Consider the following 20,438-nt stretch of genomic DNA (forward strand, 5'->3'; position numbering starts at 1 on the left):
TCAAGGTGTGTTTGTCTTTGTTGACGTAACTTTTCTGGTCAGTATAGGAGACTAGCACTGAAAAATCAGAGTAATAAGTGTAGTGATTGCATTCCTACACTCTTATATTGCTTTCCTGCATCAGAACTTTACTTGTTATATACAGAACATAACGGTGGCAACAAAACATGAGAAATCTATGCCATTGCTCATCTGGCATCTGATTGTCAGTCTCAAAGTCTATCATAAATGCCATAATATAATATCACTCTTTTCTGATAGATCTTGTATATGTTTCGGGGGGATTTTGAACTGAGTATATGTGCAATTTAAAAAAAAAAAAAATGTATTTAATTTGGTTGATGGCAAACTCGGCAAGGCTATATTCGTGCACATCATATTTGCTTTACAGCAACACTGAGATTAAGACTTTATTAGTAGTAAAGTTGTTGTTGTTTATCAATATATAATTGTACTTTTATTTGTTTTACTGACAGAAAGTAGGCTATTTAGATGATGTGATTTTCTTCCTCTTTTCTCTTCTAAAGCAATCAGGGATGTTTTTCCTTAATGCACTGTAGTATATGATTTCAACTGTATCATAATGAGAAACAAACCAATTATGAGTTTTTTTGTTTTGTTTTTTTATAATGGTTTTAAGGTTTTTCTTTCTTTTTTTTTTTTTCCCCAGTGCAATTTGATTTCCAATGATAAATCCTGTTTCTCAGCTACCGGAAACAAAAATAAAACAGTGTATTTGTACTGGTTGTTTCAATATTCATTCTATATCTTGATGTATTATGAGAAAGATTTTCCATTTTTGAGTAGGGTGTCTTTTAGTAAACTATATTAGACAAATTGAGGAGATAGGTATAGTGTAAAGATTATAAATACTAAAATCACAGCTGAAAATTATTCAATAAAACAATACCTACCTTGAAGCATAATTTCCAGGCCTGGAAAGGATTTCCCATGGGAAAGGTTTTGGAAGTGTATTCTATATTTATATAGTTTTTTTTATATATAGTTTATTCATACATGGGCTAAAATAATTATAAATGCTAATTTGCATTGAAAATCTTAAATATTTTAATTGAAAACCGGCACTCAAATAACACATACAAAAGATATAATAAAACCAATCCATACTGCTTCTAAAGAATGTTCAACGCAACAAACAGAAGAACGCTATTTAAAGATTACATTTAAACAGTACAAAGAACACAGTGAGAGTAATGAATATTTAAACATCTACTGAACATAACCAGAAAACCTTAATCCCATCAATCATGCATTCTGCCTAACAAACAGCCTGTTATTATATTGCATAACTCCAGGAGGTCAACAGGACACGGTTAAAGAGATGAGGCGGGGAGCGGGCTTCTTCCTCGGCCGCTGATTAGTAGAAGCGCGAGGTATTTCCTACATCTGCACTCCCATTGGCCAATCTCGACGCCGTGTAACTTAGCCAGCCAATAGGGTGAGAGGAATAACGCCGAGATCCCTGCCACTCATCTCACTAGCCAATAGGAGCGCGACTCTGGATGTCAAGGATTGGTTGAATTCACCTCCAGGACGAGACTTCTACTACGTTCGAAAACAAACGCAGTATAGAAAAATTAATGCTAGTATCATACCCAGATCACCTCAACGCGACTGTCGATTTTCCGGTTTAAAAATCATATATCCGCAGCAGAAACGTCTAAATCATGGAATATGGGGATATCAGGAGCAGATGGCAGCAGCGCTCGTAGCCAACAGGAAGAGCTAGCCTGCTAGCTTACAGACGAATCTCACTACGGACAAATCGACCAGAAATTTGAAGGAAAGCCCGTCAGGTAAATGCACTGCTCTGTTTGATACACAACATAGATATACTCGCGCTGATTTTGCAAACAATTTTCTATTCACAGTGAAATATATCATGTTTAAAGATTCAGTTTGGACCGTGATGGTCAGCTTGTGTTGTCCAGTGAGCTAACGTTAACTGGACCTCAGTGGTTTGGGCTGAAGTCCGTTAACGCGCCTCTGACAGTGATGTATGGCCCCTCGCGGCTCTGAACATTAATAACCAGCTGTTATGAATTGGCTGAATCAATTATCCTTTGACCTCCAGTCAGGTGTGTTGTTAAATAACGACTAATTGGCGCGATCATAACTGCTTGTCGACAGATGAAGCGGTCTCTGGGAGACCACGCGGCACGTAATATTGACTGTAATCATATTTTATTAACCCTTTGTGTGTCCTTGTATGTTGTATTAATTTATTTTTCGCCGCTGTGATCTCTGGACTAGCACGGAGGTCTCTCTGAGCTGGGGTTTACACGCTTCCCCGGAGCTCTTATTTTCACGCTCGCCTACTGTCACTCGAACTCGATTACAACTCAAGTGCTGAAGTCTTTTCTGACTGAATAACTGCCTTGTAGAGCGACTCTTGACCTGTCAGTGGAGAGAAGGATTATACTTTTTTTTTTTTTTTTTTTTAATCCCCAAGAGGAGGATATTTGCTTGCAAGACTGCAGCAGTAATCATCGGGGTTACAATACACAAAAACCCAATACCAAACAGGCACAATGGAATGTACAACAACGTCTCCAAAGCAGCTGCAATGAACACTAAATGTTTTATTATTATTGTTGTTATTTATTATTATTATTATTATTATTGCAAGAAAACAGGCTACATGGCATTGAAGTACAATAACAAAGTGAAAGGGAAAGAGAAAGGGAAAAAAGACACACCCCAGTCTTATTATTATCAATGAGCTGAAATATTTTTGTGTATAAAACATTTACAATGTAACACAACAATTGACAAGATCAATAGCATGGTCACTGCCAGAAAAGTAACAAAAAAAAAAAAAAAAAAAAATTATATCTTTAAACGAATAGATTAAATTACGTTTTATAAAAGCACAGAGGTGTAACGACTTCAATTCCTCCAAGGAGGTTTAACCTGTTTGCAGTGGTTGAGTACACGTAATATACATACATTAGAGATATCGAAAGTAGCAGTTTGGGAATTGCTTGTATCGATGTTATGTACACTCTTAAAATGAACCTCTTTGCTTTTTACTACAAATATTTTTCTGGCAGTAACCATGCTCTCTTCCAGTGAATACTGTTTAAAAAAAAAAAAAAATGTATACCAGAAAAATATGCATTTGGGATGTGTACACTGAGTAACGTAACAAATATGTTCACTGTTACATTTTTATTTATCAAGAAGACAAAATCCGTCCAATAAATGTTTGGGCATACACTAAATATCTTCTGTCATAAATAGGCTAGATTGATGACACTTACTCAGCATTGGCTGGCTCAGTGTTTCAAAGCGTCTTCCTGAGGAAATAAATATGGTATGTTTTCGCTTTGTCCGACATTTTTTATTGTCATTCATCTGCTGTTTACACACTGACAAAATCCAGTGCATGCAGATTGGTAGATTCTCTCAACTATTGTCCTAATAATTATTCTGAGTGAATGTCCAAATGTAACAAAATGCAACTAATTACAAAAATGCCTCATTCTGTATGACAGCTATGTAGATGAGCCCTTAACATCACAAAACAACAAATGACTAAGAATAATGACAAAACGACAGCAATGATTTAAAAAGAGGCAGAGAAACAATCCTATAACAGTAAATGCATGATTAATTCATGCTTCACTGCATGCTGGGAACTGGCAACATCTGGGGGAATTTTCTTTGTCTAATATGGGTTTTTAGGAAGGTTAAAGGTACCACTTTTGTTTTACAAATTATTCCTGACAGCTGAAAGAATAAGTGCTTTGTGAAGGTGAAAACCATTCAGCTATTCCAGTATTTAAGCAGTGCGGTTATTACTTTAATGTGTACTGTTTGTGATTTAGTGGGCTGTGAGTTTAAGTGTTATTGACCGCAGCTACCGTTGTTATTATTACAGTCTAGTTTCTCAATGAAAACAAGATAATTTCATTTGGGATTCAGAATCAAGAAATGAAGCTTTACAGTGAAAAAACAAGGTTATGATGTAAAATAAATATAGATATTCTGGGTCACTAAAAATGCACATCAAATAATTAGGTTTGTAACGCTGATCATGTGGCTTAGTGTAGATGGTCAGATGTTCTTGTTTACATTGAAGCTCAAGATACTAATCTCAAATCATGCTGGAGAACATTTGTGCTGCTTGACCACTGCTGTCATTTGGGCAAAAAAATATATATAATGAATTTGAAAGAAATAAGTATTTTCATTAGTGGTCTCATTTTAGACAACACATGCTGTAAGATGAAGGTTATTTTTTTTAGAAATCTGTGAGGAAAAATATAATTGCTATTGTTCTTCTCATTTATGCGTGCGTAGAAGGACTTGCAGCTGTTTAAATGTGTAACTCACCGACTTCATTTTGTTCCAGCATGTTGATGGTGGGCGACCATGGAGGGATCTTATAGAATGAGTGTGAGAGAGCTTTGTGAGACAGATGATCTGGCCACGAGTCTGGTGCTGGATCCCTTACTGGGGTTCAGCACCCATAAGATGAACATAAGGTACTGTCCTACTGCTTTATACATGATCAACAATTTTTATGCACAGTATTAAAGAAAAATATTTGTTTTGCTATTCTGATAGCGCTAATGTGATATGTTTGCTTTTTCAATTAGTAATTCAAAATACATTGGTTCAAAAATTTAGGGTCAGTTTTTAAGGTTCATGTTTTTGAAAGAAGTAAAACAGTGTTATAATGAAAGCCATTATTAGTACCATTTAAATGTGTGTATATATATATTTGACAAATAATAAAATGTAATTTACTCCTGTGATGGCAAAGCTGAATTTTCAGCAGCTGTTACTCCAGTCTTCAGTGTCACGATATCATTCGTATACTAATTTGGTGCTTAAGAAACTATTATGATTATGATGATGATTATTACTGTTATTATTATTTATGTATTATATAACAGTTTCCCTTTTTTTTTGTAGAAACCATGATACTCTTTTTCTTTGCTTAATAGAAAGTTCAAAAGAACAACATTTATTTGAAATAGAAATTGTTTGTAATAATATACTTGTCTTTACTGACACTTTTGATCAGTTTAATGTGACATTGCTAAAATAAGTTTTTATTTCTTTTAAATATGTCTTATTGACCCCAGACCTTTGAACTGTTGTGGAAATGATTTCTTCCATTCATAATTTGTCTTTTTTTTTTTTATTTCTTTCATTATGTGAATGAAGTCCTCCCCCTGAGATTCGGCGATGGGGTTACCTCAGAGAGACACTTCTGCGGTTCAAACGCACGCATGCCTTCCAGGCCACCTTTGATGCCCTGTTGGATGGGGAATGGGTCAGTGGCTATTTCACTGGGCTGGGTTCACACCGACAGGAGCTGTTGAAGCAGCACGTGAGTATCATATCTTATACAGAATTGCTGAATATGCATTTTTTGGTTGCTTGTACACATGTATAATCATCACCAAAGGGGAATGTAAGAATGCTTGAATTGCTTCGAATATGTAGCTGTTGTTGTGTCTAGTTTAGCAAGGATGGTTTGCTTTTTCTTCAGCATATTTGCTTACATGATTGTCTTTGCTAGATCAGTTGTTTGCCTTCTTGATGAGTACAATCTCTCTGTACACAAAAGGACTTTCCTGGACAGACAAAATTGTTTGCCTGAGATTGACAAGGGCAGGGAAAATATAGATTTTTGTGATTAATTAAAATCTTTAGCAATCCCGAGTTTTTCTTTAACTGAAAACACTTAAATGATCAATCTTTTACGCTTAATCTTTTACAACTATTTGCTTCGTTCAACACCTGTTAGATCAGAGAGGAGAAGATTTTCTTTCTCTCTCTCTCTCTCTCTCTCTCTCTTTGTCTCTTTCTTTCTTTCTTTCTTTTTCTTCTCTCTCTCTCTCTCTCTCTCTTTATTTCTTCTCTCTTTCTTTTTTTTACTTCTTTCTTTCTTTTTCTTCTCTCTCTCTCTCTCTCTTTATTTCTTCTCTCTCTTTCTTTTTTTACTACTTTCTTTCTTTCTTTTGAATTGAATTGCATCATGAGGTATAAGGAAGTTTTCAGGGGAGCTATGAGCAAGGATACACATAGCTATGTGGAAGTCTTTCTTGTCGAAAAACCTTATGCAAATATAAATTCTTCTCCCCCTTTACAGCCGTCATAATTTCAATTCATGTTTTATCTTTGCAGTTTAAATAAACCATACACTATATTTTTCAACAGGGCACTTTGCTTTATTAAGATTTATTATGAGTGATTTAAATAACCAAACTTTAAGGACACACGGGCAGATCCACTGAGCATAGCTGATGAAGCTTTGAAGCGATGCTTGAGCGATCGAGAATATTCCAGTGTACAAATAAGCTTTCCTTTGATTCCTCCGTCCTCATTTTCTCTCCTTGCATCTTTCCCTCACATCTTAAGGGGTGGAGCTATGACTCGAGGAAAGGAAACTATAATGGCCAAATAAGAAAGGGGAAGCACCCCCTTTCTCCCTTCTTTCCTCCCTTCCTTTATTTCCTCCTTCCTTCCTTTTCCCTTCCATCCATCCAATTTTATTAAAGACAACCACAGTGTATCACAATACTTTTATTCAAATAACATAATTAATGTGTATGGCAGTGCCCTTTTAAAAACTATTTTAACTTGCTCTTCATTTTCTTTAGATGTATCGTTATATGACAGCATTTCTATTGGACAGTGGAGTGAACATCGAGCCATGTAACCGCTATTCCTCCGAGACTAATGGAGCCAAAATCACATCCACCCGACACTGGTTACAATCACTATTTATTTTTTTTTTTAAATCATAATTTTTCAATTGTTCAAAATCAGCATTTAATCTATGTTAATTCATTAATTCTAACACATAATAAACTGGTCTACTTTTTAAATTCTGCTGATGACCATGTTTAAAGATATGACAATGTTGTATTCTCCAGGCTTGTGGGAGAACGGGTGGAGGTCCTGCAGGGCTGTATAGCTGAGCTGAGCCCTGAGGATAGCGCTGTCCTCAGAGCAGGAGTGAATGACTTCAGTGTCATGTACTCCACGCGCAAGAGATGTGCTCAGCTTTGGTTGGGGCCGGCTGCCTTTATCAATCATGGTGAGAGAGCCCGTATGCATAAACGGATCAGTAATATTCTTCTTTTTCAAACCAAGGTCTTTGGTAACGTACAGGATCTGATTACAATATTTTCTCTTTTGTTTTTATTGCTGGGAGAAGACTGCAGACCCAACTGTAAGGTAAGATACTAAAGGATTGCTTTTGCTTAACTAGCAAATCTTTTAAATTGCGTAGTTTTTTTTTGAAGACCCTTTACACTACTATATATGTAATGCATCTAGCAGCCTGAATGTACATTTATGTACATTAGCTTCATTAGAGTTCTCTTTAAAGTTTAACTAGATCTTGCTAGGTTTTTTTTTTCATTTGCTTTCAGTTGTGATGTTTGTATTTACTCTACAATATATAAAACTATACCAGTTTTTCTTTAGTACAAATTACTGATTCGATACCTGCACGCAGTCGGCTGATGTGTGTGTGCAGTGAGATGTGCTTAGGTACACATCTGTGTGTGATGCACTTCTTGGTCAAATCCCCATCTTGGCATCTTGAATGTAAACAGACAAGACAAGAATCTGGTATGTCACAATAGATCTGTGCAAGTGGTGAAATGCAGCCTAATAGACCTGCCACTGTCTGTTATTTCTTTAACAATTATCAAACAGCAGTATTGACAAGATAAAGACAAAACCATTTACTGCTCATGTGTGGATCGCTTTAGTGGCTTTAATAAGCCTTTTAAGAACACTTTGTTTCATGTCATTTCTTTCTTTGTTCTTTATGCAGTGTCTTGTCTTGAATAATTGAAAAAGCAATGCTTACTTCATTGAAAAACACTTGAAGGCTGTATGGTATTGTTTTTGATGTATTATTTATTTAAATCGTAAGGAGTTTTTTTTTAATCAAGTGATTTTAACACTTTGTGACATTTCACTGGTATTGGTATGGATTACTGAACCTTGGTATCATTACAACCCTACCATGAGAATAATGCAAGTTGAAGTGTTTCAAGTCTGGGTCATTGTAGTCCTAAATGTAAATACATTGACTGACTTATACAAAAAAAATAAAATAAAATACACTACTGATCAAAGGCTTTGGGTCATTAAATTGATCAGTGACAGTAAAGGCATTTTTAATGTTACAAAAAATATTTCAGTCTTTATTCTTTGAAGAATCTTGAATAAAATGTTTCATATTAACTGTTTTTAACATTGACAATAAGAGTAATAAGTTTCTTGAGCACCAGTTCAGCAAAATAGATGACTCTGAGTACTGGAGGATTAGCTGCTGAAAATTCAACTATTACAGGAATGAATTACATTTTAAAATATAGTAAAATAGAATGTTTTTTTTAAATTGTAATGATTCTTAACAGTATTACTGAATTTGATCAAATATAGTCTGGGTGAGAATAACAGACTTCAAACTTGCTGACTTCAAACGTTTGAACTGTAGTTTATAAGTGAATGTAATGTATATGTACATTTTATTTATTTATTTATTTTCTTTTATTGTATTATTTGATCTGACTTCAGTCCTAAAGGGGCATCACCCTTTTTTAATTACATTTCCTTAATTTGTTTTCACTTGTTTCCCGGCATATGACTAAGTAGATTATAGGCAAACAGTGTATACTGAAAAGTAATTTGCTCATACTGTTTCTGTTCCTCCTATTAGTTTGTCCCTGGAGATAAGAATGGAGCTTGTGTAAAAGTGGTGCGGCCCATCTCACCGGGGGAGGAGATTACCTGTTACTATGGGGACAGCTTTTTTGGAGAGAATAATGAAATGTGTGAATGTTGCACATGTGAGAGGTGAGAGAATATACGTTAATACTGCTTCAAGGCCATCAGCTGTGGGTACTATAGTGATGAGGGATCTATAACACGCAATTATCTCAATGGATGCTTGTAATTGGTCTGGACTGTATTAGGGTTTAATGTCAATTAGGTTTCTAATGACAGAAATGCATTTAAAAGTCTTTTAAATCTGCTGTAATGACACAACTCTAATGATGCCAATCTATGCAGGAGAGGAGAGGGATCATTTAAGAAGAGAGACCAGTCGCCAGATGTGGCTTCCTCTGGGGATCTTTCAGGACAGAAATATGAGTTCAGAGAGACCGACCTAAGGCTTAACAGGAATAGGGGAAATGGCACCCCAAAGCCATTTCTCACTGTATCAAACTCAGGTATGCTTGTTATGCCATTCATATTTAGTGGTTTTCTTATTACTTGTGTCCTGGAGAAAAATGTATATGTTCTGAGTGTAAAATTGCAAGGGTCATAATTGAGCATCCCATGCAATTTCCTAATAAAGTGGTGAAAGCCTGTATTGGCATAATCTCATTATTGCCAACCGCTTAACTCTGGCTGTCTATTCTTCTTGTCTCATTCTCTTGTCAGCCTTGCCAATGAGGAATACATTTTCCCAACGGACAAAGAGGAACGCCCTTGTTTTTAGCAAGATGAGGAAGACTGATAGGTGGAGGAGGGAGGAGCATTGCAAACAGGTGGAAAAGAGGACACAAAACCTCTTATCGTCTTTCCCTCACCTCAAGCTAAAGGAGCTGAGCATCTGCCTCTATCAGCACAGCACAAATTTCCTATTAAGCTGTAAGGACCCCTTGAGCAAAGAAAGGGCCCTGCTATACCTAATTGAGAAAGAGCGACCAAAACCAGAGAGGATCACAAAGAACGGCAAATCTGTCTCTCCACCTCTCAGTAGTGCTAACATAAATGGACCGGAGGAGAGAAAAGATGAGGATGGAGAAATGTTAAATGGAGACCCCATAATTAGATTTAAACCCTTTACTCTTGGATGTGTTTCCAGTGTACATGAAAGAGACGGCATGAAGGCCAAGGGACGTAACATTGATGCATCATCTGTCAGAGTTGTCCACCAGGGCATTTCCTCAAGGACCAGGAATATTCTTCGTAGTCGTCTGAGCAGTCTCCAAGCAAGGAGTCAAACTAAACTCTCCAGATTCAACAAAAAGAGGACCAGACTGATCAAATCCAATTCTAAACACTCTACAGGGCAAAATGAATGCTCTGACTCGCAGACACGAGATGGGAAGCGGGAAAAAGGAAGCAAGGTTGAGTCCAAGGACACTACTAACCCTGTTTTAATCTCTCCAGGTAAACCATGTAATGATAAACATGTACACGTTGATGGAGATGCTGGAACTAACAGTGACAAATCATCACAAACAGAGAGCACGGTGATCACAGAGACGCAGCAGAGTGTCTTTAGGGATTGCCTCAGGGAAGTGGCTGGCGACGGGAGACACATCAGCGGTTCCATTGCTCCTAGGGCAGGTGATGTTAGTGCTTGTGTAGCTTCAGAGACCTCAGGGGATAACGAGCAAAACCACAGGCAGTCTGTCTCTTCTAGCGCTGTTAGCGATACACCCTCCTTGTCTTCACCATCTCTTAATAGTCCTGTCTCTTTCCACTCAGGGTTAAATCGTTACCTCAGAGTCAGTCTGGTCAGGGTGGCTATCCCAGGAAAGCCAGAGGTTGAAAGTACAGGTCAGAGGGAGGCAGACAGTAGAAGAGACAAGGTTACAGCACCAGCAGCAGCATCAGTACAGCAGAGCACAAAATTTAATGGGAGCAAAGACAGCAATAGACAAGGTAAGAAAGGGGTGAAGGAGTTGTATTTCACACCAGTAAATATGGAGAGTGCAGATAAGTACTTAAAAGTAACATGTGATTTGGAGACTGGCAAAAACACAGTCATGCAACCTGTGGTGACAGAACTTGTGGATGTGTGCGGTAAGGATAGCCACAGTGAGCATGAAATTGAAGGCAAGCAAGATAATAAAGTTGTAACGGTCGCGTCTGTTGAAGTCACAGTTCCCAAAAATTCAGAAGTTGCTGTAAAGAAACGGAAAAGAGCAAATAAGGATGAGAAACAAACACATGTCGAGCGCATACCTGAGGTGCAGGATAAAGAAAGCGCTATCAAGAAGCAGGAAGAAGTAATAGTTGAAGAAAATCACTTGAAAAAGAAAGTGGTAACTGCACGTTTTGGTAGCAGGACTGTTGTTGTTAAAGAGGCAAAGGTACTGTTGAAGGATATTAGAAAGAATTTGAGTTGCAAGTTTAGTCAACAAGATAAGGACGCTAATGACCACCAACCTCCGTGCAGTTACAGTGGTAAAGGAGAAGCTGATAATATAAAGACACTATCACCTACTGACAATAAAGAGACAAAGGACAAGCATGAAGCACTTAATAACAGGAATGAGAACCCTAATAAAGGGCTCACGGCAGCTGATCAGCCAAATATACATGAAGATACTCAATTGAAACAGTCAGAAAACACTTTGATTTCCTCAGAACCTCCTTCCGTGTGCAAGGTTTCTCTGGATCACAGTCCCCAGAGCAGCATTCCCCTAAAGAAACGAGCATTTAGAGAATCGCTTGATACAGACCCAGAACAGGATGTTAATGTGCCTGCAACACCATGTAATGATGTCAGTAAAGGCAATGAACCCAATTCGGACAATCTGTTACCCAAGCCAAGCGAAAGCAGCAGTGTGGATACAACATTGTTGAAACATGCAGAATCAGAATCAAGTTTAAGTCTCAAAGCCAATGTTGGCGTTGGGTCCAAAAAGCGTAGCACTAGCACATCCAAGTTGATAAAGACTTTGACTAAACAATACTCTAAAGCTCTTCATAGTGCTCCTCGTGGACCAGGGAGAAACCATGTCAGAGTTCCTGAATACAGAGATGGCACAAGTAATGTACATGTTTGTGAGAGGACAATCAATGACCCTAAGCATGAAACGTCTAAAGTTACAGAAGCAGTCAATTGCAACATGGGAGAGGAGAACCAAGTAAAAAGTGACAAAGGAGTAGAAGGAAGAAATGAAGGACCAGGGGACTGTGAGATTACGGATGATATTGAACATGCCGTCAGCGACGAGTTGTCTACCTCAAATGTTTCATATAACACGGAGGAAGAGCAGAAGCTCAACGTCAGAATCCGCCTTAAGAGGAAGAGGGGAAAGGAGTGGGCGATGGAGTGTACAGACGATGCAAAAGGTGCTGCAGACATGTCAAGCCCACAGCAATGCTTGGCTTTAGTTGACCCTTTTAGGGCCATTTTGGATTCTGTCTCAATTTTAAATGCAGAAATGGAGAGGATTCGGAGTCATGGGGAGGCCGATAATGGCGTAGGTTTGGAGAAAGCCACCAAAGCAGTTCAAGACGTGCTGGAGCATTGCAGAAAAGAATGTGCAGCTAAGCCATGTAAAAGGCAACAGAAAGTATCAGCTGTTTGCATTAACAAGAAGAACATTAGTACGCCACAAGAAATTGTTCAAGACATTAGTGATGTTACCGACAAGCAACTACAACAAAAATCATCTGATCCAGAAATTGAGGCAGACATTGATGACATTAAACCGTTACCTCTGATTAGATTGTGCAGGAGAGCTGAAGGCAAGTGGGAGGTGGAGTGGAAAGAAGCTCACAATGAAGATGGGAGCACTGATACTGTGCCAAAGAAATTAACATCTGTCTTCTCTACAGCAGCAATAGTGGAACAGATGCCTCTGGGCAGTGTTAAAGATGAAACCCCATCTCGACTCCAGCAAATAATGACGGGGTGTAGTTGTACCAAGGGGACAGAGACCTTCAGAGATCCACTGAGTTTTGAGACTTCACCCTTACCATTATCCCTTTCACCTTTGTCACTTTACTCTCCCTGTTATGATGGGCTGGCTGGAGTTAGTAATGTCAGTGGGAGTATTCAAGCAAAAGAGAATGTAAGAGAGCAGGTGTCAGACAATTTTGATAGTTTTAAGCCTGGAGTTAGTAGAAGTGACAATAAAGGAAGGAATGACATTTGCTTGAGTCACAATTTGTTACAGATTAATAAAAGTCTGTCAAAACTACAGGCTCTGAGCCAGTCGCAGGTATGTGAGAAAAGTATGCCCACAAACACCAGTGTAACCGCCTCTCAGATTCAGTCTCCTCCCATTTCTCCCTTTACCACAGATTGTAGCTTTAGTAACTATTCTGTAGATGTGCTCGACTTTCCATGTTTAAATCTAGAAAGCTACGATCAGATGGCTGCACAAAACAACTTGGCAGGCTCTTTAATAGATTACTGTCCTGGTGAACCACATAACACCGGGTCCTTCAGCAGCCCCTTCTCCCAAAGTCCCACTGACGCATGGAATCCGGAGACCCCTTACCTAGGATCCCCAAGCCCAGTGAGTACCTTCAGTAGTGATGAGGACCTAAGTTTCCCGGATATCGACTTTGCTCAGTCTGACACATCCTCATCTATTGGTGCGTCTCAACTCAGTCTCTTCAAAGATAAGCTCTGTAATACAGCCACAAGTTCTGTTTCTTTTCAAGACCCTGAGAAAGATCTGTATTTGTCTGATGGCGAGTTGTCAAAAACTCCTATGGAGCTCCAGGTCCAGGAAGATTCAGCAACACCGTTTCTCCCCAAAGACTTGACAATGTTTAACAATGCATCTACAAGTGCTAAACAGCCTGGGCACCCAAATTCTCGCCTGCATCCTCAGGATAAAAAGTTAAGCTTTCTTGATTCCATTGTTAACTTGAAGTCCTCAGAGTCAGGCCTTGCTAAATTTGACGTTAAAGACAATGGACCTCTCAACTTCCATAGCTCAAAAGCTAAATCCGAATCTGTCTTTCCAAACCAGTCAACACAAAGTCTACATGGTACCGGACCTCAGAGTAACCTTGTTACACCCTTCCATGCTGATTATCCAGGTGCATTCAACTCTGGCAATGCACTTTTTCGTAGCAATGACAAGAAGCTTCCTTTTTTTTCAAACCCCAAGAATGTCTTGAAAAACGAGGAAGGCCAGAATGCTAGTCGAGTTTCTGTGGCTGCAGGCAGCTCAAAATCTCACAGCATCCTGGAAAGCATCTATGCTTGTCCGGGTCCATCAAGTTCTCACAGTGGAAAAGAGTCTTCTGGTAGATGTCCTAACGCTGGGTTCTCAAGATCGGCTGAAAATCTGCAAAAAAACCCAAAGAATGTCCTTTCCAAACAGTACCCTCCTAATCCCGGTCCGCAAGGTGATCGCATTCACCCTGTTTACTTCATCAGCTCTAGCAAAACCACAACAAACTTTTTCAAGAACAATCCAGGCCTCAAGTCCCAGATCTCAAAAAATTATAAAGATTCATCCCTGTCCTCCGCGTTTTTATTTCCCTCGTCTCAAGGTTCTCAATATTACAATACAACACACAGCAAACTCTCAAAATTGGAAAAACCCCATGCTGTTGTGGCGCCCACTCAAAACACTCAACTTTCTGGAGTGTCTTCTATCCAGCCCAGTAAGAATCAGATGTGTTCAAACATTTCTCACTGTGACTCTTCTGGTTTCAACTTCAGCTCCTCTCTTTCACCTCCTGCGTCGCAGCGCAGCAGTCCTAAGCTGGGATACAGAGAATCCTCAATCCACGAGGTCCCTTTGATTAAACCTCAGTCAACCACCTTTGAACACGGTCAAACTCCTCACCAGTCTTATGTAGTGAACTTCACCGGAGATCATTCTCTGACTCTGGGCTACAGTGAGGATGGTGAAAGCTTGGATTATTCTGGTTCAGGACCTGCAAATTACACTTATCATTGTCTTATGGAGCCTTCGGGAACACAAGGAAGGCTGGTTGTAGAAGCGTGCGGTCCCTCAAACTTCTCACCTCCTCCCTCTGGGAGTAGGTTTGCAGGGCCTAAAGTCAACGTAGGCCAAAACGGTAAGGATCAGCAGCATCAGGGGACAGGAGCTCACCCATATAATTCTCTACACTTCTCCACCTCCCACTCGCAAAGCACCTCTATAACAGAACGCAAGCCTAAGAGACTTAGGCTTGTGGTGACCGACGGTACAGTGGATCTGGACCTACAATATACTGATTAATGACCGCTTGTCGTTGATATGCTGAGACTTTATTTATTTAAAACACCTTCAATGTAATATGTTCTTTTTGTTTTCATTAAACTTGTATCATGTAAAATGTCCTGTTCTTAGCATCGAAACAGATTTTCTTGAAATATTTAAAGACATATTTTTATTAGCACACTCGCTCAGTTATTTGTATGCTACATGATGAATTTTGTTTAGTACCTTATTATAGAAGATAATATTTTCATGCTAGTGGTTCTGTATTAATACAGAGAAAAATAGATATTCAGTTGGTCCTGTAGTACATTAGACTTGCCACATGATGGGGATGTTGTTCTCCACAATGTGAAAATTCTGTTTCCTCCAAGCCTTTTTAGTTCGGAGTTAGCAGTCTAGATTACAGAACATGTGACCGATCATATGTGAGAAAAAGAAGTGTGGCTGGCAACTTGCACGGCTCAGTGGTTTAGCACACGAAGGACCAGAACGGGGAGCGTGTGCTATTAATTTAGGGTTGTTTGAAAGCCCATTTGTCAAGTTGAGTAAGCGTGTGCACCACTGACTGCACAAATATTTGTGCGACATACGACAAACACATCATTTGAGCAGCTCTCAGGTGTCCTGTGTTTGTTTTAGGGGATTCCTGCATGTCAATAAAGGACAGAAGTAGCTGCTACATTAAATGCATACAAATAACTGAAATTTCAGCGTCTTTACCATCTGTGATGTCATTTATTTGAACAGACTCCCATCTTTTCCACACAAAGCTCACACACCTTTTGTAAGCACAAATGTGTTTTGGCATTGGATGCCCTTTTTAACACCAAACATTTGTCTATATCAGCTTCATGGGGTTTTGTATCATATTGGGTATTGCTTTGGTACATTGGGCCAATGCATAATTAATTAGTTACCACTTGTATTACTCTAGAGAGATGTTTAGTGCCCTTTGGGGCTGATCCTTGATCAGACTCACTTAACACTTACAGAATATTGTTACGATAATGTACTGTAGTCCTACAGGTCACCAAGACCCAAAATCTGACATCATCTCCGACCGTATATATATTGTGTTGGGGTTTTTTTTACCTCCCCAGTACATGTCAGATATGGAATGTGTTTGTTGGTTTCTTCTCAGTTTTAATAGTTGCAGACATGAGAGAGCCCTGGGCTGTCCTACATGTTTATAATGTAGTTTGTGTTAAGCCTTGCCTTGGTCTATGAAAAGCCAGTGTATTAATTATATTTATTTTAATATGTTCTTAACATGGTGCTTCAATATAACTTAATTTTTTGATTGTACTGAACTTAATGTATATTACTGTTTTTTTTTAATATTTACAATTCAGATGTCTTTTTTCCGGTATGTCTTGTATGGCCATCCTGTTTGTTACTTAGGACATTTGAGATAAATTTTAAATTGTAATGTTCAACTGTAAAATTGTAAAAAAACAAAAAAAAAACCAAACAAAAAAAATGAAATTAATGCAATTAAAATGAAATGATTTTAAATGAAACTGTTCATGGTATTTTAGCATGCTATCTGTCTCTCTGTCTATATGTCTGTCTGTCTGTCTGTCTATCTATCTTATCATCTCAGAATGAATGTTTCTTTTGGAAAGGGCAATTCTCTCATTAATTCTTAGTGATATATTATTATTATTATATTGATTAGGCCTTGTATGGTTTTATTAGAAGACTAATCTGGCTGAAGAGTCGATATATTTCCTTTTTTCAGCCCTACTGATAAAGCCATTTAAGTTTCATCAGTGTTCTCAAAGAGTGCTACCAGTAGGTGTTTTTTCAAGGTTACAGGTCTTTGCAGGTATTTTCTGCAGTGTCTGAATTGGCCTAATTGCTGCAAAGACTATATAAAAGACTAGCCATAGGAGAGAGTATGGAACATTAAAATAATCCGTATATCATCTACTTGCAAACACATACAAATGCATAAGCATTATGTATATGTTTGCACATTGGTGATCCACCCACAATGCATCTTTATCGTAAGCACCGTCTTTTATCAATCACTGCAGCTCATTCATATTTAACCCGTCACTGAGCCTCTTTTTGTTTGCTCGCTGCTTTTCATCTTATTCCGTTTGTTTGCACTGCCTTTGCATGCATTTTTTAAATGTGCACTTTATTTTTCTGCTTTCCTAATAGCTTACAGCTAATCTTTTTGATGTTTTTTCCTCCTCATCTTTTTGTTTTAGCCATTTCCTTCCGAACTACTTAGAACTTATTTATTCTATACATGCCATATTGTCACCCAGCTGCCTTTGTTACAGTACGTCTGGTTCTTCCTCATCCCTCAGTTCCTCTTTCAACCCTTTGTCCACTTCCTTTTTGTTTCTTATCGCCTGTTCATCCCCTTTCCCCATTCATGACCCATTTTCTCTTCTCTCAACAGTGAGCAGAGGGTTAACTCCGAAGCCAAGTGGAACAGCTTTTTTCATAACGAGGACACAGGCAGCAAGGCAGTGGATATTGAGGCGGTGAAAGGCTGAACCTTTGAGGCACTGCGGAAAACACTAGGACCCAAAAACCTCGCTGTATCACCATGACTTCCTTTGCGCAGACGTAACAGTTCATAAACCCAGGCTCCAGCTTACTGTGAAAGCAGGTGACGAAAGACCTCAACATGTTAACTCAGATCTGGTGACCCAAGGTTTTGCTTCTTTTGAAGACACTGCCTTGCTCACTGGCAAATGTTACAGGCGGATTAGTGCCACAAAAGCATCCTCCATTTTATACTGCTTCACTGTGAGACAGGCACTAGCCCGCTTGATTCATCTGTGCTTTCTTCTCTTTTTGAATTATTCAGTAATCCTTTCCTACACCCAACCATCCTTTCTCCCTCCCTCCCTCCCACCCACCTTCCTGTACACGTAATGTTACTAAACATTTACAGTTTTAAATGGCAAAATGAACCTTTCCATCTGTTCCCTTGTGGTAACTCCAACCATATATCTCCATCCCTGTTTAATGCTTGTTCTGTCAGATGAAAATGAAATCTTTAAAACTGAGCCATTAAAAGATGTTCCTTCATAATTGCTACGCGATTATATTTTGAAATGAATCAATTATTAAAATCGTATTCTTTTATTTATGAGGTTCGATCGCTTAAGTATTTTCTGCCAGAAGGCTTTATTCAGTGTCCTTTTCCCTCTCTGTGTTTTGTCTAATTTTAAGTTCGTAGTGCTGCAGTTCAACATTCACTTTCAACAAGCTCTCCAGAATATTACATGACGCAGTGTAAATGTACTAAAAGTTATAACATCATCTCCAAATGAAGAACGAGTGACCTCCCTTTGAGAGCCGTGCATATGGTGCTATTTACCGAGACCCGGAGCAGCCAGAAAGCTTGTTGTCATATCCACAGAGGGTGGAAATGGATGGATAATAGATTAGGACAGTGGAAAGGAGAAGGCACTTTCACCCCTTTAGATTTGAAACGGGCAAAGCTGACAAACTGACATACAGTATTAGTGTCTGTAGAGATTGAAATCGATCCAGAAGTGAATGATGAATTCTTTCCTTAACTGGACGGTCAAGTTCCACAATGTCTCAGTGCTAATTTAGCAGACAATTGTATATTGAATTACTTGCCCTATGCCAATAAGCTATTTGTAAGCTGTCTCAATCAGTGTCTTTTGCCAGTGGTTTTGAGCATGTCTGCTGGAGATAGAATTATCAAACACAGTTAGCGTTAATATAATATGTAAACACAATTATATAAACCAAAGCGTTTTTGGATGTGACAGACTAAGATGGTACAGTCAGGCACATCTACATCAGAACCACTGGTGTAAAACAGCTGTACTTAATTCTCAGAAACAGTTGTGTGATGAAGGAAAGAGAGGCAAGGAATAGCTATGAGTCTCAAAGAGGAAGATGGGTTGAAAGAAACTGCTGGTAGCGAGATAATGGATGAGTAAGGAAAGATGTATGGGGGAGTTTCGGAGACACAGCACCTAGTGCTACAAAGCAAAGTAAATGGTAGAAGTGATGAAAGCTTGATAACGACAGTGGATGAAAATGGTGAGGGATGGAAGTGAGGAATTTGTAGATGGAAGTTAAAAGCCCGACTGATTTAATGTTGAAGGAAGAACCATAAAGTGATTCCTGAGAAATATTTGCCTTTAAGTAGCATGAGACATCAAAGGAAGTGATGGAGCCAGAAAGGCATAACTTTGCTGTGGAGAAATGTTTTTGTTGTGACAATAGCTGGTGTGGAATTGACTGAAGGATGTGCACTATTGCACTACTGTACAACATAAATCTTAAAGCATTGTCACTGGGTGTTTGAGTCTGGTTTGATTTGTTGTGAATTGTCACCATTTGTTTTTTTTTTTAATTGTTGCACATTTATGCAAACTAATACACAGTACATTTCAAACAACTTTATAGTCTGTCTCGTCTCACACATTGATTTTCAGTCATGCATGGATCCATGATCGTCTCGCATTAGGGTGTATCAGAAAATCCAAAATTTAGAAAAGTTTTGAAATATGTTTTGACCTTATATCTGATGCATGCCATATCAAGTAATAAACATTATGGTCCAATTTCATATTCTAAATTGTATATTTACCAGGTCAACCTCACCCGATGAATAAAAAATACGTACAATTATGAAGCTTAGCATGTGCAATTCAATATTTATAGTTTCAACAAAACTTTTGGCATCAATGTGCTCTAGCAACATTACCAAACCTATAATAGAGTAAAAGTATATCACTTATTACATTCTTTGACAGTAAAACATCAAAAATCAACAAAAAATCATTGTAATTTCATACTGTACAACAGTGAAAATGACGTAGCAAAGTATGATAACCCATATTTGGAATTTGTGCTCTACATTTAACCCATCCAAGTGTGCGCGCACACACACACATACACAGCAGTGAGGTATGTGGAACTGGTACATTACTCGTTTTTTGAAATATTTTGCACATTTGCTGTGTGACTTGAGTGCAACGACTTTATTGGGCCAAAGTGAAATTCTTACATTTGATTTTTTGATGCATCGTATCTCACATGCTATAAATTAGATCTCTAATGCACACATCATCATATACCTACACACATGTGACAAGACAAACTCCATACTCATTTAACTGAACACAAGCTGAACATGATGCCAGACAGTCACACAGACATGTAAACCTGGTATTGACATCAGGATTAGACAAAACTCATAACTGAAGAATTGGCCCCCTTTCAACTGATGAGTTGGATTTCACCGTTTCTACAGGAAACGGAACAGAATTGCCATAAAGCTGAATTTCAGTTCAGAGAAATTCATGACATAGTGGAAAATGAAATGTTCTTCCACCCTAATCCATCTGTATGTAGAGTTTTTAAAACCTTTGATTTCTTTTTCTTGTTTCAATTATTGAGGTTGTATTAAATTAATTAATAACATTTAAGTAATTTATTTCTCCTTATTAGAAGAGCACAAGCCTCTCTATTAATATT

General features: G+C 38.3%; 1 protein-coding gene across 4 annotated transcripts; it reads left to right on the forward strand.

Moving 5' to 3' along the window:
* Positions 1-1,531: 1,531 nt before the first annotated feature.
* On the forward strand, positions 1,532-17,341 carry kmt5c (lysine methyltransferase 5C). Of its 4 annotated transcripts, XM_058770451.1 has the most exons (11): positions 1,532-1,817; positions 4,379-4,511; positions 5,200-5,365; positions 6,642-6,751; positions 6,918-7,081; positions 7,202-7,221; positions 8,723-8,859; positions 9,076-9,236; positions 9,451-10,185; positions 10,261-10,365; positions 10,507-17,341. In XM_058770451.1, the coding sequence occupies exons 2-11, from the start codon at positions 4,399-4,401 to the stop codon at positions 14,964-14,966; spliced, it is 6,171 nt and encodes a 2,056-aa protein (XP_058626434.1). In that variant the 5' UTR covers positions 1,532-1,817; positions 4,379-4,398; the 3' UTR covers positions 14,967-17,341. The 4 variants fall into 4 exon arrangements, with proteins under 4 accessions (XP_058626434.1, XP_058626431.1, XP_058626432.1 ...); XM_058770448.1 differs by having other exon boundaries at positions 10,261-17,341; XM_058770449.1 differs by having other exon boundaries at positions 1,533-1,817; positions 9,451-10,365.
* The last annotated feature ends 3,097 nt before the right edge of the window (positions 17,342-20,438 follow it).

The sequence above is a fragment of the Onychostoma macrolepis genome, chromosome 03 (genome assembly GCF_012432095.1).
Source record: "Onychostoma macrolepis isolate SWU-2019 chromosome 03, ASM1243209v1, whole genome shotgun sequence".
NCBI lineage: Eukaryota > Metazoa > Chordata > Actinopteri > Cypriniformes > Cyprinidae > Onychostoma > Onychostoma macrolepis.